This window comes from Cherax quadricarinatus, chromosome 7 (assembly GCF_038502225.1).
Source record: "Cherax quadricarinatus isolate ZL_2023a chromosome 7, ASM3850222v1, whole genome shotgun sequence".
Classification (NCBI taxonomy): domain Eukaryota; kingdom Metazoa; phylum Arthropoda; class Malacostraca; order Decapoda; family Parastacidae; genus Cherax; species Cherax quadricarinatus.
Window position 1 is genome coordinate 3,970,561 of NC_091298.1, and position 22,584 is coordinate 3,993,144.

At 36.7% G+C, this 22,584-nt stretch overlaps 2 protein-coding genes across 13 annotated transcripts in view; one reads left to right on the forward strand and one right to left on the reverse strand.

The window, feature by feature from the left end:
• The window catches only part of NO66 (Bifunctional lysine-specific demethylase and histidyl-hydroxylase NO66), a 29,953-nt gene extending 20,150 nt beyond the window's left edge, over nt 1-9,803 (reverse strand). The window contains exons 1-7 of one of the 3 annotated variants that reach the window (XM_070082221.1): nt 9,654-9,803; nt 8,149-8,220; nt 5,723-6,269; nt 4,148-4,253; nt 2,469-2,568; nt 572-792; nt 95-202 (exon numbers count right to left, since the gene is read on the reverse strand). In XM_070082221.1, coding sequence (XP_069938322.1) covers nt 95-202; nt 572-792; nt 2,469-2,568; nt 4,148-4,253; nt 5,723-6,269; nt 8,149-8,199 — 1,133 coding nt within the window. In that variant the 5' untranslated portion in view covers nt 8,200-8,220; nt 9,654-9,803. The other 2 variants (XM_053773849.2, XM_053773850.2) reach the window with 2 other exon arrangements.
• A 3,290-nt stretch (nt 9,804-13,093) lies between these two features.
• Nucleotides 13,094-22,584, forward strand: part of mus101 (mutagen-sensitive 101) — a 103,976-nt gene continuing 94,485 nt past the window's right edge. For all 10 annotated transcript variants that reach the window (XR_011391657.1, XR_011391658.1, XR_011391656.1 and 7 more), the window contains exons 1-3: nt 13,094-13,230; nt 15,594-15,719; nt 16,117-16,259. Coding sequence is in view for 6 of the 10 variants with exons in the window: in XM_070082224.1 (XP_069938325.1) it covers nt 15,612-15,719; nt 16,117-16,259 (251 nt within the window). In the remaining 4 variants the exon portion in view is untranslated. The remainder of the gene's footprint in view (nt 13,231-15,593; nt 15,720-16,116; nt 16,260-22,584) is intronic.

Sequence of the window (22,584 nt, forward strand, 5' to 3'; positions counted from 1 at the left end):
CACAAGGATACCATATGTATTTAGAGAATTAAACCAAAGATGTTAGAACAAATGGATATGATCCTGATAAACTGTATTAAGAGAATATCCATACCTTGGACTGTACACTTTCCATTGCTTCTTTCCTTCAAGTTGTAGAATGAAAGCCTCAATATCATCCCAATGAGGTGCAAACCCTTGGGTATTAGGGGGCGTAAGATAGCTTTCAAGAAAAAATAACATGGGAATTATTACACAAGAAACAATTAAAAAAAAAAAAAAAAAAAAACTAACAACTTTAATTATGGATGGCTGTAAGTCATTAGAGTGGTTATAAAACAAATAAAAAATAAACAAATTAACAAGTAAATTTCAGATTACTAAAATCACGTATTTCTGTCACACTGGCTGTAACCAGATGACTGACCAGGCAGTCAAAAATTAGGTTTAGCCTCACAAATTACTTTGAGAATAAAACTTTCAAAATCAATTATAGGCATTTTCATATTAAATATACCCATCAGGGCATACAATGAATGTTAAAACCGATTTGAAGCATTTTTTAGTGCAATGTTGTATAAGTCTAACTTACACATTGGCACCACAGAAGGACATGAAATGTTCTTGCAATGTAGCAAGTAGCTTCCACACTGGACGGTGGAAAGTCTGAGGATTCAGCATCCGTATACTGCACCCATTGTTATAGTAGTCCCACACAACAGGTGCTAGGGCCTGTCCAATAGGATTATGGGTTTCTCTCTTTCCATTGCTGTAAGATGTAATATCTAAGTTCTTGGTGTAGAGTACCATATTCTGTCAAAGTAACAGTAGTTTATTTATACTTTTGGTTAATAATTTTCATGTTTATGTATGCAGTGCCACAATTCCTTAACCCTTTCAGGGTCCGTCCCGTAGATCTACGGCTTTACGTTCAGGGTCCAAACCGTAGATCTACGCCATGAGCTCAGCTCACTCTGATAAACTGTGAGTGGTACATTTGGGCCTAGATATGAGAGAATACATCTATGTGGTATGTGTGCACCACATAAAACAGATCCTGCAGCACACTGTGTATAATGAGAGAAAAAAACTTAAATCATGATTTTTCGATTAAAACAGCAACTTTGCAGTGTTTTTTCGTATGTTTTTTATAGTTGTATTTGCGATTTCTTGGTCTCATTTGATAGAATGGAAGACATATTACAGAAATAGAGATGATTTTGATTGGTTTTAGCACTGGAAATGGCTTGAAACTGAGCTCAAAGTAGCGGAAATGTTAAATTTTTGCCGATATTCAAGAGTAAACAAACGACCTCACACGTCTAATACACGTCAGCTGGTGGGTCTAATATACATTCACAAATATGGTGATGATATTTATACAATTATTACAGTATTGCATAACAGTAAATCTTCTATTTTTTGGTGTGAATAAAAATTCATTATGTGAATAAAAAATCAAAATGGAATTTATTTGTAAAGCCTCAAAACATAACTAATGAACAGAGGAAACGTTAGTTTAGTGCCTACATTGTTTATTCTGGACCCTATTTTGAAATTGGAATATTCTGAACTTTGTGTTAAATTGGCCAAATTAACAATTTCCGATCACTTTATTTTGTAGTTGAAACAGTTGACTTGGCGATTTCTTGTGCTCAATCGATAGAATAGAAGTAATACTAGTGAAATAGCTAAGAATTTGGTTGATTGGAATAATGTAATTGGCCTAAAATGGGAGTCAAAGTCGGCAAAATCGCCGATTCGTAAATGTCGCTGACACATCAAAATTCGCGAGAGCATAATTTCGTCAATTTTCCACCAAATTTCGTACTTTTTGTTTTATTACCTTCACAAAAAGATTCTCTACGATTTCATGAGAAAAAATAACAAATTTTTTTTTTTGAAAATTCTTGGACACTGGTGCGTGACTCCAGATTTGGGCCTTGGACCCTGAAAGGGTTAAAGGAATCTATACTGAAAATGATAAATTGTCAGTTATGAAAAATATCTGTATTATTATTACTGCATTAAAATATACTGTACTAGAATAGCATATAGCCTGGCAATATTATATACCAAGGTGAATTGAGATGAATGTATTTGTCGCTAGGTTTCCCCAAAGGAGTATCTTAAAAAGATTTAATTTTTTCTTCTTCCAAGATTTTCATTCATAGCCCTACAACACTATCTACTCAGCTTAAAATTTTCAATGATAGTACATAAACTGCAAACAGTAAAAGGGTTATATAACTATTGGCATGTGCAGATCCCCTATGGTCAATGCTACTATATACACCTGTATAATGTACAGTAATAATACTCCTTTCAAATAAGACAATGCACACAGTGCATATATTATTGGGACTTTTACAACATATTAAGAACTTTTTAATTCATCTTCTAATTTCTTATACTAAGTTTGATTTCCTTCCTACATTTAGATTTCACTGTCAGATCAACACCTTATCTTACGTCTTCGCTAAACTCACCTGATGTAGAATCTTGTCAAAAATAAATGTGGTGAATAAACTCTTATAGTAGTGTGCATCATTACGCTTAATGAGCAGTGGCTTCTTCTCCCAGTAGTTTCTGTAAAATGTTGATTTTTTGTATTTGTTATGTATTTGTATACAATGACATAATCTTTGAAAATAAAAAGAGCTAATATATTATTTTAAACATTTTATCTTGTAAGCATTCCAAAACTCACAACAATAATTCCCTTAGAATGATTTTTTTTCCAGTATGCCCACAGCAGCATATTTTAAATTCTCATTTCTCGGTTAAAAGTAATGTACAGTACTGTATGCAGTACAAACACCCGATGACTAAATGTTGAACTGTTCATACATTACATTAAATGAGTTTCTAAAATTTAGATTCTTCACAGTGAAGAATCCTACTGTGGTTAAAAACCCATCCTTTATTATTCTCTTCTTCCACTCCTGACCTGCAAATTCATATCGACAAAATTTTAATGATATTATAATTTAAATGCATACCATTTACAAAATTACATACTAAGTTGCCTAACTATGTAGCTTAGATATCTAGTATTGTGATACAAAGAACTTTATCCATGAAAGCAAAAAAAGGAAATGCACCAGAGTATAGTGGTACCAACACTGTTGTATGGGTGTGAAGCATGGGTTTTTAAATATTGCAACGAGGAGGTTGGAGGCAGTGGAGATGTGTTTGAGGGTAATGTGTGGTGTGAATATTATGTAAAGAATTCCAAGTTCGGAGATTGGGAGATAGTGTGGAGTTGTCAAAAGTATTATTAAGAAGGCTCAGGAGTTGTTTTGGACATTTAAAAAGGATGGAGAAATATACAATGAATAGGAGGATATATAAATCTGGGTGGAGGGAAGGAAGGGTGGGGGTCATCCTAGGAAAGGTTGGAGGGAGTATAGGATGGTTGAGTGCTAGGGGCTTAGACATCCAACAGGCTTGTGTGAGTATAGAAGTGGAGGCAAGTGGTTTTATGATTTGACATGCTGTTGGAGTGTGAGCAAGGAGGCATTTATGAAGGGATTCAGGGAAACCAGCTAGCCAGATTCGAGTCTTGGAGGTGGGAAGTACAGCGCCTGCAGTCTCAAAGAGAGGTAGGAATGTTACAGTTTGTAAAGTCAAATGAACTGTGATTTCAGCACACTTTTGGCGAGACAGTGATTGAATAAATGATGTTGAAAGTGTTTTCCTCTTTGACAAGCCACCCTACCTCAGTGGGAGATGGCCAATTTGGCCAGTTTGTTAAAAAAAAAATCTGTTTACTATTTAAAAAATATTACAGTATATTTATGAAAAATACTAAAGATCATACAGACCACATTTATCTATTAGAATATTTTATATGACATCAAATCTTTCAAATCCTCACAGCACTCTAAAAACCTTTTGGCATCCCGGAATTTTAGTTAAAATTCTCTTTGAATGCATATATAAGAAAAGGTAACACCAAAAATTAACTGAAGAGATTAATTTCAACCTAAAATAAAAGACATGAGAGAAAATTACATTTTATATCTATTATTCCAAACAGGAAGAAAGCTGGATAAAATCAGTTCAGGAAAGATTGAAAAGGGACAATTTTGCATCTGTTAGGAAAAGATAAACATACTGATAAGGCTATGAACTATCAGTTAGTCACAAGCTTCACAGCAAATACCTCATGAATTCCTCTTCTGAGTATGGGTTGATTATATGCAGAAGAGCCTTTTGCCCTTCTTCACGACTGTCTTTAGTATCAACAGCACCAATTTCCTCTCCAGACACTGTAAATGAAAAATATGATCAATAAAACTATGAGACTACTTAACAAGAACCAAGAACACACAAGATATTAATTTGTTTAATTATCTCATGTTACATTTCTTAATTACAACTGGAAAACTTACTTATCATAAAAAGAGTTATGGAAAACAGGCTATTCCTTAAACAAATAATGAAAAAAAGATATTGAATATTTAAATGAATATTTCTATTGGCAATCTTTCTTACATAGATTTGAGATGAAAATCTTAAAATTTGTTTTTAATGCTTCAAGTAACCGAGCGAGTGACACTTAAAAACTCCTATTACGTACTCGTATTTTTTATAATTTAACCCCTTGACTGTCACAACCCCCAATCCTGAGGTGTCTCCTGGTGTCGCAAAATTTCAAAATTTAAAAAAAAAAAAAAAAAAACTTATGAAATGATAGAGAATCTTTTCCCGATTGTAATGACACCAAAAAAACGAAATTTGATGGAAAACTGACGGAATTATGCTCTCGCGAAGTTAGCGACCTCGGCGATATTTACAAATCGGCGATTTCGCCCACTTTGAGCCCTATTTTCGGCTAATTCCGTTGTTCCAGTCGACCAAACTCATAGCTATTTCTTTAGAACTCCATTTTTTCTATCGATTGAGTACAAGAAACTGCCCATTTACTGATTTCAACTACCCAATAATGTGGTCAGAAATTTGCAATTTGGCCAATTTCACGAAAATTAAAAAATATGACAATTTCAAAATAAGGTCCAGAATGAACAATGCAGACATTCCTGGCTCTAAAATAACATTTTCTTTGTTCGTCAGTCATGTCTCCAGGCCCCTCTGATATTACTCTTCCTTTCTATTTTGAATTTTCATTCAAACAAAAAATAGAAGACTTCCTATTATGCAGACTACTGCAATACTGTAATAATTGTATAAATAACATCAACCCATTCATGACTGCATATTAGAATGGCTAGTTGGACATTTATTGGACAATGACATCATTTGTTTACTTTTGAACATTGGCAAAAATCAAACATTTCCACTACTTTGAGCTCCATTTCCAGGTTCTTTTTATAGTAAAATCAATCAAAATCACCGCTATTTCTATAATATGTTTTCCATTCTATCAAATGAGACCAAGAAAACGAGAATACAACCATAAATACTATACGAAAATAGACCACAAAGCTGGCATTTTAATTAAAAAAAAAAAACGGTCGGAGTTTTTTTTTCTCATTATGCACTGCGTGCTCCAGGATTTTTTTTATATGGTGCACACTGACCACACAGACCCATTCTCTCACATGTGGGCCTACCAGCTTTCTCCTGCTTGATTTGAAGTTGCTAGAATTTATGAGTATATATACGTCAAACACGGTACCTCGTAAGACGTATATATACGGCCGCGACAGTCAAAGGGTTAAGGAAGTTAAATTAATGTGAAAATTACATATGAACAAATAATAAAACTCCCACTTACAGGTCTGAATTTCCTCCCCTCTGTATTCATCAGAAAATGAAACACTCATTTCCTCTTGTTTGTCAGCTTTTGTGTCAGCAGCAGTGGAAATAATTTTCTTGTTTGTCTTCTTTCTCTTTGGCAATAATTTTACAGGCACATCTGAAAACTGCTTTCTTTTCTTGATTAATTCATTGTTGTTTACTTTAGCTTCCAAGTTCTGTATTCCATTTGTGTGTGGAGCAATGTCTTTTGCTTCCAAGTTCTGTATTCCATTTGTGTGTGGAGCAATGTCTTTTACCAGTCTTTTAAACTTGACAACTTCCTCATGGGAGGTATTTTCTGTTATTTTCGATAAACTTTGAGTGCCCTCCTCTGTGGTTTTTATTCCACCTGATTCATTATTTTTGTATGATTTAGTTGCCTCTGTGGGTCTGGTTTTCTTCTTGAAATTTTTCTTTAGTGTGACAGATTTGTTTTTCTTATTTATTTTGTTTTGTGGGGAAGCGATGCTTTTACAACCATTTTCAAGCATTTTCTGTTTCATGTTTTTCTTCTTTCGTAGACCCTATTACAACAATATAAATTAGTAGACATTAACTAAAACATCTCAAAAGTACAGTAAATTATACTTTAAGTAACCTAACTGTTTATCTTTGCCCTTCATCAGTGTACTCATTTCAGGGATTTACATAGCATCCCTTAAAGGGGTTCACAATTGTCTCAAAAATGTGATTTTTATTTTTAACACACCAGCTATTTCCCACTGAGGCAGAGTGGCCCAAAAAAAGAAACACTTTCACCATCACTCTCTCCATCACTATCTTGCCAGAGGGGTATTGATACTGCAATTCACAACTGAAAATATCCCCACACCTCCTTCAAAGTGTGGGCACTGTACTTTCCATCTCCAAGACTCAAGTCTGGCTAACTGGTTTCCCTGAATCCCTCATAAATATTACTTCACTAACACTCCAACAGCACATCAAGTTAAAGAAACCACTTGCCTCCACTCACTCCTATCTAACACACTCACACATGTTTCCTGGATATCTAAGCCTCTCACACACAAAACCTTGTTTATCCCTTCCCTCTAACCTTTCCCTAACATTTATCCCTCTTCCCTCTAACCCCCCCCCCCCTCCAGAATAGATTCATATGCTTTCCAAGTCATTCATTCTAATTTGTTCCATCCTTCTTCAGCCCTCTGGATAATACTTTTAGCAATCCCAAGCTGACTTCTAATCTTCAAGCTACAAATTCTCTGCATATTATTCACACTACAACGACTGGTAATTTATGAATTATTTGCATAGATAATAATTTAGGAATCACTTGCAAAGATAAATGTTATTTTCTCCTGGTTACTTTTAGATACATGGTGCAGGGTAGTGAAATGTATTCTTCAGAGGGTAAAGGATGGGTTGTTGAGGTGGTTTGGGCATTCAGGTCCCTGGAGTGGGAAATACAGTGCCTACACTCTAGGTGGGGTCATTTTAATTTTGATGTCTGCATACTTCTGGCAAGACAGCTATTGAATAATGATGTTCAATATTTCTTTTTTTCTTTTTGGTCACCCTACCTTGTTGGAAGATGGCTGGTGTGGTTAAAAAATACAGAAATATAAACTGTGCTTTACCATTTGCATATTAATTTTATGAGAAAATATGTTATGAGGATAGCATTATGAACAATTACAATGGAAAATAATTTCTATCTCCAAAACTATAGTTCAAATTGTAATAAAATTTTGCATTAAGGTTATTTTATGACACTTCCAAATAGGAAAATAACAGTAAAATTAGATGGTAAGTTTTCCTTATAATCCTTAGGAATTAATTTATACAGGTGAGTAATGACCAGGCACTCTTACTCATCATAAAGAACTATTACGTAGTCTACAAAATACAGTATGTAATAATTACAACCGAGTGATAACAGATGCAAAACCACCACAGGGCGGTAGAGTTGAATGAAAGCTCTAGGCCTTTGGCATCTGATGGTTAGTCAGGCTGGGTGGACTTGGGTGGCTTTCTTCCTGTGCAGGATGACTTCATAGGCACACCTACTTGTGTTGATCTTATTAAATGCCTTATCAAGATTCATACAGAATGGAACACCAAAGGTATCTGATGAAGTTAGTTTAAAAATCACTGATGTTAGGCAGTTAGCCAACAAAATAATTTACTGGAGAACTTTTTGCCAGTAGGAAAATATCAATTTCATCCTGACCAATCAACCTGTGAAAGTTAGTGAGATCACCAGCATTCCCAAATAATGTCTTTCAACTATTTCAAACTTCAAACTCCTATTTTATTATTTCTTACAAACTCCAAACTCTTTGCCATGCCATTTATACTGTATTATATTTTAGTTTCAAAAATAGCACAGTTAAGACAGCACTGCACATTGCTTAAAAATATGTACATGTACTTTATATAGCATACCTTTTTCATGTACACAACTCGGGCAGGCACCTTTGAACTGGCAACTTTCATGGTGTATTAATTCCTCAGAACCTGCAAGGAAAATAATATGTACAGTACTTAGAAAGAATATGCATCTTAGTTGCTTTAGCATTAACCCATCACTACCCTTTCTGTCTCTTGTCCCACTATAACTACTCTCTCTACTATCTACTACCACTACCAGCCCTACCACTATCACTACTACTTTTTCTTCCTCTCTTGGTCCCATCCCTGTCCAGCTCACCTACAAATATACACTGGCTTCCTCTCTCTTTTGTCTTAGTGTGACTTTGTAAATATATAATAGTCACAAGTCAGACTGAAATGTCATCCTAAGCTCCTCTTTCCTATGTGTGGGTTATTTGTATATTGTATAATGTACAACACTATTGCAATATCTCAGATATATTAATGTTCTTCAATCGTTTATAAGATCAGACAAAGTGTCATTACAAATCAGAAAAAATCAGACATTTTTCAAGATGCAAAAGAGTAACTCTCCCACCTTGTTACAAATCCTGAAACAGAGTATAAACCAAACCCGAATCACTTAACAGAGTAAGACTAACATATAAGTATTTTATGTTTTACAGATAAGGGTAAGTTATGCTGTGGAATGCTGGTGGAATTCTGTCCCAGGAACTTTATCCGTGACCCATAAAACACTGAATGAAAAGGTATGATGACAGAGACAGCATTGAAAGACACATGCACAGGTCAGGACATTTATTGAGAAAACGTTTCGCCATGAATGGCTTGGTAGTGCACTCTGCTCACACGTTGACGTCCATGGTTCGATCCTGGTACAGGTGGAAACATTCCGCGTGTTTCCTTAAGACACCTGCCGTCCATGTTCACCTAGCAGTAAAAAAGGCACCTGGGTGTTAATCAACTGGTGTGGGTCGCATCCTGGGACAAAATTAACCTAAAGTACCTGATATGCTCCGCATAACAAGGGGCTTTCTATATAGTAATATGTCACTGATGTCAACTATGATCTGTTTTAGCTGCATCATGTACTTATAGAAATAATAATAATAATAATATTATTATTATATGGTTAAGCTTGCCCAAAATGCTCTGCATAGTCATGGGTTTTCTGCATGCATTAGTGTCAATCATTCCTATATAAAAAAATGTATGATATGAAAATAAACCTGGAAATTGAATGGAATTTGAATTAGTTTTTAAGAACCCACTTGTGGCGAGACGTTTCCTCAACAAACGTCTTGAACTGTGAATGTGTCTATCACCATAAAACAGTGCCCATGCCAAAAAAAAAAAAAACTAATACTAGACATTTTAAGGAATAAATTATCGCCAAAATCAAACAAGGACCAGTAGGTACGAGGTGGACCGGCACATGAACCGGAGGCAGACTGTAATAGTTCTTTCTTGCTTTTACCTCCACAAATAGCCAATCCTGAATCAGTTCTCCCAGTCCCAGTCAGCTCAATAACCAGTCAACTCAACAACCAATTAACCTTTTACATCTATTTGAAGATAGTCAACTCTGAGAGCGTCTTCTTCTAGTTGGGTTTGTAAGGGCAGCTGACACCTCCACCGAGCTTCAAATAACTGCACGTGTTGTTGTGGAGTTTAAGATTAGCAACAAGTGGAGTCGTCCTTGGTCTTTATGAATGAAAATGAACATTTTTATTTCCTTGCCAAGCTTAGAGTGTGTGGTTTACATATTATAAAATAGTGATAACAAAGAAAGCCACAAGCATGCTTAGGCATTTCGGGCAGACTAATCTTAATTCTTACTCTAGTTGAAATTATTAGGCTTGCTGACTTCTTACAACATATCGATCTCTGCTTCCCCATGTACGAAGAGATATTGGCCAAACCTATGATAAAATAAGATTTCGTTCGGATTTATAACCCCGGAGGGTTAGCTACCCAGAATAATCCAAAAGTGGCAGTGCGTCATCAAGGGATTGTCTGTCTTATTTCCATTGTGGTCCTTCAAACTTGTCCCCCAGGATGCGACCTACACCAGTCGACTAACACCCAGGTACCTAGTTTTTTGTTAGGTGAACGGGATAACAGGTGTAAGGAAATACGCCCAATGTTTTTACCCTTTTCGGGGATCGAACCATGGACACTCAGTGTGCGAGGCGAGAGTGTTGCCTACCAAGCCACAGGACACCTAGAGAAAAACAAGCTTATTTAGCTACAGGTACACATAACTTCAATTATCATAGTGTAAATTACCTAGGATAACCCCTAAAAAATCAGAGTGACTTATTTCCATTGGAGTCCTTGTAATATATTATTTACATCTAGCCGTAAGATACAGTAGAAATCAGTACTGAGTTCTACTGCACCTTCCCCATGTCCGGAGAAGAGATATTGTCCAAAGCTGGGCGATGAAAGAAAATGAAACAGTAGTCTCTGTGTAAACAGAAACAAAATTTCCCAATAGACCAGGTGGACTGGAACTCCTTTTCACACAGTTGAGTTACCTAGATATTTTAATTTTTAAAGTTATAACCGTGACTGACTTCAACTGTAACTTACAGCTAGGCTTTAAAAAGATATTGCAAGGACCCCAATGGCATTAAGTCACTATGACTTTTTGGGGGCTATCCTAAGTAATTTACACATGTTACTATGCATAATAATTGTCCTCATTTATACATGTACCTAAATAAACTATCTCAAGTCTCAGCAGAATGGGACGTCCACACGTACGTACGTACGTACGTACGTGGCGAGGCGTCAGTGTGGGCGCCTGAGACGAGTGGGGTTCCACAGGGGTCAGTCCTAGGACCGGTGCTGTTTCTGGTATTTGTGAACGACATGATGGAAGGAATAGACTCCGAAGTGTCGCTGTTTGCAGATGATGAGAAGGATTCAATCGGACGAGGACCAGGCAGACCTACAAAGAGATCCACTAGTCTAAGTAGGTCTTCGTCCAAAGATTGGACAAGTGTTGAAGAATTCTTTGTATCAAGATCCCATGATGATGCAGTGTCTGACAGATGGTTCCACTATGACCCCGTCCCCTCCTGCTACCCTTCACCTGACAACAGTATATAAGCCACTTCTACGGCCTTATGCTGTACTTTCTACAAGATTGATGGACTGAACACATCGACTCCAGGCTGAGGTACTGATTACCTCAAACTCCTCCTCTCCTTACTCCTTTCTGCTTTGTATTGGACTGATGAAGCCACTGTGTGGCGAAGCGTTTCTTCAGTAAAGATTCCCATATGTTGCATAAGTATCTCAGTCTTCAACTTGTCGGTTTTAAACCATTTATCACTTTCCTTAGTACCATACTGGTTTTGGTTCCCAGAAAGAAGCAACATTTGTCACTAATGCTCAGGCGAGAGCGAGACGTCCTCACTGGAGGAAAGTGGCGAAGAAGTTTGTAGACATAGACAAAATCCGCAGGTGTATGCTTAGTCCAATGGTTTTTAACCAGGGGGCACACGATCCCCAAGGGGGCGTGGGTAATTTCCAGTGATAGGGGGCGGCGAAAAATAAGTAATGGCCGTTTTTTATTTTTTTTATTTATAATTTTATATGAAGGAAGGATGGGGCGTGGAGATGAGGACAAACTGCATTATGGGGCGCAACCCATTATAGGTATTAAATTGACATTACAACATTTGAAAACATCTTATTAGGATACGTTTCGCCCACTAAGGAGCTCCTGGTAAGAGAAAAGTATCTTCATAAAACGTCGCACATACGTCTAATGTATTTGTGGGTATTATTATGCATGGAGGAGCCGATTCAACACTACCGGCTTCATAAACTGCTACAAGCCTAAGTAAATTACCTAGGGTAACCCTCAAATTTATTTATTTATTTATTTATTTATTTAGAAATTTTAGCATACATACAGAGGTACAAAAAAAATACAGGTAAGAGCAGCATGCCAAAGCCACTTATATGCATAGCATTACGGGCTGGCTTAAAATTAACTTAAGATTAATTAAGCAATGATGAAATCAGTGATAAGACATTATTGTATACAGATAACTATAAAGCACAAATGAGTATTACAAAGACAGGTCATATGGTTGCATGCATTGCTGTTCATTCAGTAGAATAATAATAATAATAATAATGGAAATAAGTCAATTTGACTTCTATGTGTCATCCAAGGTAATCTACACATATGCTGCTATGTATGCAGCATATGTGTAGATTTTGTAACTGTATTTATGTGGACGTGTATCTGAATAAACTTAATGATACTACTACAGCTACTACTACAACACCTATTACTACTACTACAACTACTGGTACTACTACTACTACCACCACTACTATTATTACTTCTACTACTACTACTATTGCTATTACTACTAATATTACTACTACTAGTTCTACTACTACTACTATTGCTATTACTACTAATATTACTACTTCTACTCCTACTTCTACTAATATTACTACTACTACTACTACTACGACTACTATTACTACTACTACTGATAATAATAATAATAATAATAATAATAATAATAATAATAATAATAATAATAATAATAATAATAATAATAATTATTATTATTATTATTATTATTATTATTATTATTATTATTATTATTATTATTATTATTATTATTATTATTATTATTATTATTATTATTATTATTAACATTCAAAAATGAATTTGAACACCCCAACTAGGATTTTCCTCCTCCTTTGTTAGGTCTAAGGCCTACCTAATATACCCATCATTTTCAACATAATACAACCATATATAGTTATAATTTAAATTTCTACATTATTTTCTATATAATAACCCATGTATAAATTAACTTAAGATAGCCCAACAAAGTATAATGATGTGTGTGTGAATAGGGACCCAGTGGAAATAAATAATTTTGTCTGACTTTTTGGGTTATCCTTTATTATTTAAATATATGTTACTATGTATGATAATTGTACTCATGTGTATCTGGATTTTAATAAGCTTATTTATTTACTAGGTAAGTAATTTCCTGTTAAGTGAGAGGGAGGTGGGAGCAGCAGCTACAGTTCCCGCCATCAACCATCAGCTGACCACAAGAAATACGAATTGTTTTTGATTAAATTGTGAGTTTATTAACTATGTGTTAGCTTTATTACTGTTGTTTATGTTAATACTGTTGTTATACCTCGCGTTACATGTCCTTAATCCTTTGGTTAGCTTGATAGGAAGCTTGTTGCTTGCGGTAGTCAACATTCTATGTGTTCTATATTGTCTTAAGTTAGACGTGCAATTGTGTCTACGTTAATTTGTTTGACATTTTGCTCCTTGATACTTGTGACGGGCTCTTGAGTCTAGGGAATTGAAGTTACCTTATCCTTTACTTCCTGTTACCGCCTCCCTTACACGATGTATGAGCCTGCGGGTTTAGTGCTTCCCCATGAATGCAATGTTAATATTTGAGATTTTGCAAGGTTAGAGCAAGAACCAATTATGTGTGTTGTAGTTGTCATGTACCATGACACAGGGTTACTATCCTGTTGTGCTCTGTGACACCGGGGTTACTGTGCTGTCATGCTCCGTGACACCGGGGTTACTGTGCTGTCATGCTCCGTGACACCGGGGTTACTGTGCTGTCATGCTCCGTGACACCGGGGTTACTGTGCTGTCATGCTCCGTGACACCGGGGTTACTGTGCTGTCATGCTCCGTGACACCGGGGTTACTGTGCTGTCATGCTCCGTGACACCGGGGTTACTGTGCTGTCATGCTCCGTGACACCGGGGTTACTGTGCTGTCATGCTCCGTGACACCGGGGTTACTGTGCTGTCATGCTCCGTGACACCGGGGTTACTGTGCTGTCATGCTCCGTGACACCGGGGTTACTGTGCTGTCGTGCTCCGTGACACCGGGGTTACTGTGCTGTCGTGCTCCGTGACACCGGGGTTACTGTGCTGTCGTGCTCCGTGACACCGGGGTTACTGTGCTGTCGTGCTCCGTGACACCGGGGTTACTGTGCTGTCGTGCTCCGTGACACCGGGGTTACTGTGCTGTCGTGCTCCGTGACACCGGGGTTACTGTGCTGTCGTGCTCCGTGACACCGGGGCTACTGTGCTGTCGTGCTCCGTGACACCGGGGCTACTGTGCTGTCGTGCTCCGTGACACCGGGGCTACTGTGCTGTCGTGCTCCGTGACACCGGGGCTACTGTCCTGTCGTGCTCCGTGACACCGGGGCTACTGTCCTGTCGTGCTCCGTGACACCGGGGCTACTGTCCTGTCGTGCTCCGTGACACCGGGGCTACTGTCCTGTCGTGCTCCGTGACACCGGGGCTACTGTCCTGTCGTGCTCCTTGACTCCGGGGCTACTGTCCTGTCGTGCTCCGTGACACCGGGGCTACTGTCCTGTCGTGCTCCGTGACACCGGGGTTACTGTCCTGTAGTGCTTCGTGACACCGGGGTTACTGTCCTGTCGTGCTTCGTGACACCGGGGTTACTGTCCTGTCAAGTTCTGTGACACCGGAGTTACTGTCCTGTCGTGCTCCGTGACACCGGGGTTACTATCCTTTTACATTTAGTAATATATACAGGAGAAGGGGTTACTAGCCCCTTGCTCCCGGCATTTTAGTCGCTCTTACAACACGCATGGCTTACAGAGGAAGAATTCTGTTCCACTTCCCCATGGAGGTAAGAGGAAATAAACAAGAACAAGAACAAGAACTAGAAAGAAAATAGAAGAAAACCCAAAGGGGTGTGTGTATATATATGCTTGTACATGTATGTGTAGTGTGACCTAAGTGTATGTAGAAGTAGCAAGACGTACCTGAAATCTTGCATGTTTATGAGACAAAAAAAAAAAGACACAAGCAATCCTACCATCGTGTAAAACAATTACAGGCTTCAGTTTTACACTCGCTTGGCAGGACGGTAGTACCTCCCTGGGCGGTTGCTGTCTACCAACCTACTACCTAGTTTTATCTTTGTTATATATACATATAATCATAAGTTCAATTATCCAGGGAGTTTTGCAATTCCATAATTATATGTTAGCATTAAAATTGTTAGGAAATATGGACGGGCAAGCATTTAGGTTAACTTTCAACTGCTGGTATTTTTTTTTTTTTTTGCACTTGGTACAAAATTCCAAAGCAGTTTAATTTGGCCGCCTCTTAAATGTAACTACTTGCACATACTATTTTATGAATTTAATAATACTAGTCCCATGTATAGCACATAGGAATACTATACCAGAGAAGAAATTATCTAAAGTAAAATTGAACTGCGAGACTTGCGGTTGAAAAACAGTTAGGAAATGTGTTGCTTACCATGATAATCTTTGCAATGCAAATTTGTGCCTCCTTTTAAAATGGAGTTAAAACCATTGCCTTAACAATCTCCTCAATCACCCATATGTAATTGAACCTATTTATATCAATTTGCTCTTGTTACTCATCTTAAGTGTTTATAACTAATTCACTTCTTATTTTTTGCAGGATGGGTTTATATCAATCATGGAGGCTAGTGTCTGCTCACAGGATGGAAATTTCACCCTTTATTTTGTTCTGCTACCAGGTTTGACTGAAGAAACTTGCTCGACTGGGCTCATCTGTGCTTTTCAGGTAGTGAGAATTGGCACAGTATAAAAATGTAATACTTGATGTTATTAGCAGGTTTCCTTATTTTTTAGCTATTTAATATTTTTCGTATTTTACAGTGGTCTTTCATTTCTTGTGAATACTTAGAAAAAATTTTTCCTTTGTAAAAGACAAATTTTCTCACTAAGGGTTACTTACTTTTGTAGAACAGACAGACTAGGTTTTTCAGTAGATGCAGAATGTTTGCGTTTGGTTATTGAGATTTGTATCACTTCACATACCATATTGGTAGAGGTCATTTTGCTGTGTAATTTGGAAAATCTAATTCTTAGCAAAGTAAAAGTTATTAAAAAACTGGATAATCCTGTACAGGACATATTCATAATATACCATAGCAGAAATACACTTTCACTTTTTACAGGCATGCCAAGAAAATGGTTTAAATTGCATATGGTTGACAACAGAAGACTGTCTTCAGTTTGCTCCTACTAAACAGGATGTGTTTATTTGTGATCCATTTGAAGGAAAGGCTTTCAACCATCTTACAAGTGGTTTCAAATGCATGTAAGTGTAACTCGGGGTTATTATTTGTAGTATTTGTACGTATGTAGATAATTTTTTGCTGAGCAACTTTCTTATTTCTTATCTATTTAATCCACTTAAGTATTTTGGCTGCAAAACAATCAGGAGGTTTTAGGGATCCATTTTTTAATATTAGTATTTAGATAAAGGTAGGGAAGTTTTTATTGCATTTATGGATTTAGAAAAGGCATATGATAGAGTGGATAGAGGAGCAATGTGGCAGATGTTGCAAGTATATGGAATAGGTGGTAAGTTATTAAATGCTGTAAAGAGTTTTTATGAGGATAGTGAGGCTCAGGTTAGGGTGTGTAGAAGAGAGGGAGACTACTTCCCAGTAAAAGTAGGTCTTAGACAGGGATGTGTAATGTCACCATGGTTGTTTAATATATTTATAGATGGGGTTGTAAAGGAAGTAAATGCTAGGGTGTTCGGGAGAGGGGTGGGATTAAATTTTGGGGAATCAAATTCAAAATGGGAATTGACAGAGTTACTTTTTGCTGATGATACTGTGCTTATGGGAGATTCTAAAAAAAAATTGCAAAGGTTAGTGGATGAGTTTGGGAATGTGTGTAAAGGTAGAAAGTTGAAAGTGAACATAGAAAAGAGTAATGTGATGAGGGTGTCAAATGATTTAGATAAAGAAAAATTGGATATCAAATTGGGGAGGAGGAGTATGGAAGAAGTGAATGTTTTCAGATACTTGGGAGTTGACGTGTCGGCGGATGGATTTATGAAGGATGAGGTTAATCATAGAATTGATGAGGGAAAAAAGGTGAGTGGTGCGTTGACGTATATGTGGAGTCAAAAAACGTTATCTATGGAGGCAAAGAAGGGAATGTATGAAAGTATAGTAGTACCAACACTCTCATATGGGTGTGAAGCTTGGGTGGTAAATGCAGCAGCGAGGAGACGGTTGGAGGCAGTGGAGATGTCCTGTTTAAGGGCAATGTGTGGTGTAAATATTATGCAGAAAATTCGGAGTGTGGAAATTAGGAAAAGGTGTGGAGTTAATAAAAGTATTAGTCAGTGGGCAGAAGAGGGGTTGTTGAGGTGGTTTGGTCATTTAGAGAGAATGGATTTATTTATTTATTTAGTAATTTTAGCATACAAACAGAGGTACAAAAAAATACAGGTAAGAGCAGCATGCCAAAGCCTCTTATATGCATAGCATTACGGACTGGCTTAAAATTAACTTAAGATTAACTAAGCAATGATGAAATGAGTGATAAGACATTATTGTAAACAGATAACTATAAAGCACAAATGAGTATTACAAAGACAGGTCATATGGTTGTATGCATTGCTGTACATTCAGTAGAATGGAGTATTCTGTTAGGTAGTGTATTTAAAAAATAACAAAGTTTGATTGGGTCCTAGGTTTAACATTTATGTGATATAATTGTGAGTAACATTTAGGATATACAATTTATAAGGTTCAGTTATTCAGTATTTATTTGGTTTTGGGTGAGTAAGTGATCTTTGAGAAGAGACTTGAATTTATAAACAGGTAGTGTTTCTTTTATATTTACAGGTAATGAATTCCAGATTTTAGGGCCTTTTATGTGCATTGAGTTTTTGCATAGCGTGAGATGGACACAAGGAACATCAAAGAGTGATCTGTGCCTTGTGTTATGGTCATGTGTTCTGTTGAGGTTGGCAAGGAGATGTTTGAGGGGAGGGTTAATATCAGAGTTAAGTGTTCTCTGTATGTAATAGGTGCAATAATAAGTATGGATGTTTTGTATGGTGAGTAGGTTGAGTGTTTTGAATATTGGTGGAGTGTGCTGCCTGTAGTGAGAATTTGTTATTATTCTAACTGCAGCCTTTTCTTGGGTAATTAGTGGTCTGAGATGGTTAATTGTTTGAGCCCCATGCACAAATTCCATAGGTGAGATAGGGGTAAATAAGAGAGTGATAAAGGGCCAGGAGGGCTGACTGTGGAGCATAGTACCGTATCTTTGATAGTATGCCTACAGTCTTGGAAATTTTCTTAGAAATTTGTTGTGTATATGTATGAAATTTGAGTCTATTATCAAGGTGGATTCCTAAGAATTTTCCCTCTGTTAGCTTTGTGATAGGTGATCCGTTTATTGTTATGTTAAGAGGTACATCTGTAGCTCTGTTACCAAACTGAATGAAGTAGGTTTTGTCAATGTTTAGTGTAAGTTTGTTAGTCCTCATCCAGGTAGATATTTTCTGTAATTCGGTATTTGCAGTATTGGCTAGCGTGACTGGGCTCGGGTGAGAGAAGACGTATGTAGTGTCATCTGCAAAAAGTGTGGGTTTGAGTAATTGCGAAGCATTTGGTAGGTCATTTATGTATAGAAGAAAGAGAAGAGGCCCAAGGACACTTCCCTGTGGGACACCAACTGTAATTGGTTGTGCGGAAGAGCTTGCCCCATTTGCGTACACATATTGGCTTCTGTTGCTGAGGTATGACTTGAGGTAGTTGAGGGAGTGCCCTCTTATACCATAGTGTGACAATTTTACGTGGAGCAAGTCATGGTCAACTGTATCAAAAGCTTTAAGTAAGTCAATGAAGATCCCCAGTGGGACTTCTTTTTTCTCTATTGCAGTGTATATATGTTCTAGCATGTGTATAATAGCATCATTAGTATTTTTATTAGGCCTGAATCCAAATTGGCAGGGGTTGAGTATGTTTTGGGAGATGAGGTAGGAGTAGATTCGTTTATGAATTAATTTTTCGAAGATTTTTGAGAGAGGGTGTAAATTGGATATTGGCCTATAGTTATTCAACTCTGTTTGGTCTCCTCCTTTATGGATCGGGGTGACCCTTGCTATTTTGAGAACTGTAGGGAATGTGGAGGATTCAATGGATTTGTTAAAGAGTGTTGCAATGATTGGTGATAGTACTTGTGACACTTTTTTGTATATAAAGGGTGGTAAGGTATTTAAATCTCCTGCCTTGTTTTTTAGTGCGTTGATAATAAGGGAGACTTCGTATGGGTTAGTCGGAGCTAGGAACAGTGTGTTCGGTTAGTTGCCAGTGAGGTAGTCATTTGGTGGGGTATCTGAGCTTGGGATTTTATTGGCAAGGTTTTGTCCTATAGTGGAGAAGAAATCATTGAGTCTGCTGTTTCTGTTGATGGGAGTTGGGGTTCATCTGATTTTGCTAATTTTATTTCGCTATTTCGTGATATCATTTTTGTTCCCAGAATTTCTGATAGGGTCTTCCAGGTCTTTTTTATATCACCTCGTAAGTTGGATAATCTGTTCTCATAATACAATTTTTTTGCCCTTCTTATCAGGCTGGTTAGGATTGACGAGTAACGTTTTGTTTGGTCTCTGGTTATGTGACCCATTCTGTACTGTTTTTCATATCGGTGTTTTGTATTTATGGATTTGAGAATGCTGGGTGTTAGCCAGGGACTGTTCAGTCTCTTAGCTGTCATCTGTTTAGTTTTTTTAGGCCAGTGCTTGTTATAGAGGTATTGGGTCTTTTTTAGAAAATTATTAAAACATTCGTCAATATCTGTATAGATTTCTAGCTCAGTGTGCCAGTCAATGTTTGTTACTGCTGTTGAGAAGTTATTAATGGCTGCCTCATTGTGAAGTCTGAAGGTGACTTTAGTAGTGTCTTGGGGTAATTTACCAAGAGTTGTTATGAGGAAAGTAGGGTAGTGGTCTGTGGTATTATCTGTAATTATGCCTGATTTTAAAGGGGATATGGTGTTGGTCCAGATGTGGTCAAGTAGGGAAACACTAGTCTCCGTAACTCTTGTAGGTTTTGTTACTGTTGGTAGCAACATGCAGTTACTCATTGTGTTTGTGAATTCAGTAACGTGTGGGTCCTGGTCTTGCAGGAGATTTATATTGAAGTCACCTGAGAGTAGTAAGTGATCTTTGTTCATGCGTGCATCAGTTATCATACTTCCTAGGTTTTGACTAAATTGGCTAATGTTTGATTGTGGAACTCTGTAGATGTTTATCACTGTGAGAAGTTTTTGTAGGTATTTGGATTTGAATTTAGCTATTATATATTCCCCATGTTCATCCCTTGTGCAAGTATTAGTGATACATTCTAGTTGGTCTAAGTAGTATATAGCTGTGCCACCCCCTTGTTGGTCTGGCCTACAGTTGTGTATGGCTGTGTAACCAGGAATGGCATAGACATCTGTAGTATCAGGCTTTAGCCAGGTTTCAGTTAGTGTAATGATGGACATATTGGCATGCAAGGAATTTAGTAATGCTATGAGGTCATCGTAATGCTTGCTTGAAGATCTGATATTGTAGTTAAAGATAGTTATGTTGTTGTTGGCTCTGAGAAGTGCCTTTGATTGTTCTGCTGTGTAGTAATTACAGTAACTGTTTGATTCATTTAAGTTATTAAATAGGAGGTTGGTATCAGAATCAATGCTTGTAATCATAAGATTTGTAGTGAATCTATAGTTAGAATTAAGTATAAAACAAAGTAAATATTCTAAAGCTAAAAAATAGCACCTGAGTTATTTAACAAATGTAAAAATAATGAGCTAAGGTAGTTTTTTAAAGCTAAAATAAAGGAGACAATATAAAAGGGACTAAATAATTTGTGGTGAACAAATAAAGTGATGATCAAATAATGGGGCTTGGGAATATGATAGTAGGTAGTACTTTAAAGGTAATTCTTTAAAGTTAGAATTATAATATAAAATTATAATATAAAAGGGACTAATATAAGTTGTGATGAACAATAAAGTGGTAATCAAATAAATGAGCTTTGGAATATAATGGCAAAATAGTGAACTTATTACACTTTAGCACCTGAGAATAGCACCTTGATTATTTTAACAGTTGTGAATATATGAACTAAGGTAGTTATTTTTTTTTTTTTTTCAACAAGTCGGCCGTCTCCCACCGAGGCAGGGTGACCCAAAAAAGAAAGAAAATCCCCAAAAAGAAAATACTTTCATCATCATTCAACACTTTCACCACACTCGCACATTATCACTGTTTTTGCAGAGGTGCTCAGAATACAACAGTCTAGAAGCATACACATATAAAGATACACAACATACCCCTCCAAACTGCCAATATCCCAAACCCCTCCTTTAAAGTGCAGGCATTGTACTTCCCATTTCCAGGTAGTTATATAAAGCTAAAATAAAGGAAAAAAATATATAAGGGAGTAAAATTAAGTAATGGTAAACAAAGTTAAATGGACAGATAGTCACTATGAAATAATATTGGTTTAGGAGTAAGATCTGATTTGTAATATTAAATAAGTTGAGCAGTTTAATGCACAATAAAAAGTAAAAAAATGAGGTAGTTGGTACTAGCTAGCAAAAGATAGTTTTGGTACTTGCAAAAAAGTAATTGGAATATACACTAATTGCACACACAATAAAAAGTGACTAAAAAAAACAAGTAGTGGTAAACAAAATTAAATGGACAGGTAAGAACAATGAATAATATTAATTTGGAGTAAGATTTGACTTGTAACACAAAATTATGAGCAAGTAATAGCAGTAAGAAAGAAGTATAAAGTATTGGAGGTAGTTAGCATTAGCTATTGATGAAAAAATAATAAAAATAATAATGCACAATATAATAGTAACGTACACTATATGCACCACACGTATATATGTATTAAGGGCACTTATCTAATCTGTTACAGAAATGTCCGCTTTTCTAAGGAAGGTAGAGAAATCATGTTCGTTTGAGATGGTATATTGTTGTCCTGTTGATGTTTTCCTTACTAGTATTTTCCCATCTCGCGTGAAACACTGATGTATTTTGTTTTCCTGTTTAAGTTTTCTCAGCCTGAACAGAAGGTTTTGACATTTTCTTGTTAGACACTCATTTATGTACACTCCATTTTTCATTGTAATTGCTGATTTAATTAGGTCCTTTCTTTTATCATATGAATGAAGTCGGATCATTATACTGTGTTTACTTCCTGGTTTTCCTAGCAAATGTGTTTCTTTGATTTCATTGTTTTGCACGATGACATGTACGTGGTTCTGCATTATCCTGACAGCAGTTTCTTTGCACTGTGCTTGGGTTGTCACTTGGAATGTGTGGACTGTTTATTATAACTGCATCAGACAACTTATCTTCTTCAGTTTTGTCGTCTTGGAAATCAAGGTATTCATTTAGTCGAGTGTGCATGTTCTGATTCCAGTCCTTGATTGCTTCTTCAACCTTCATATTTATTGTAGTTATTTGTTCGGTGTGACTGGCTATAGCTGCTTTCAGAGTATTTTCTGTGTCAACACTTCCCGATGTAATCTTCTCTTCAAGGTTTTGGATCTTGTTCTTGAGGATGGTTATCTTGGATTCTCGTCGTTCGAGTGTTGCTTTGATA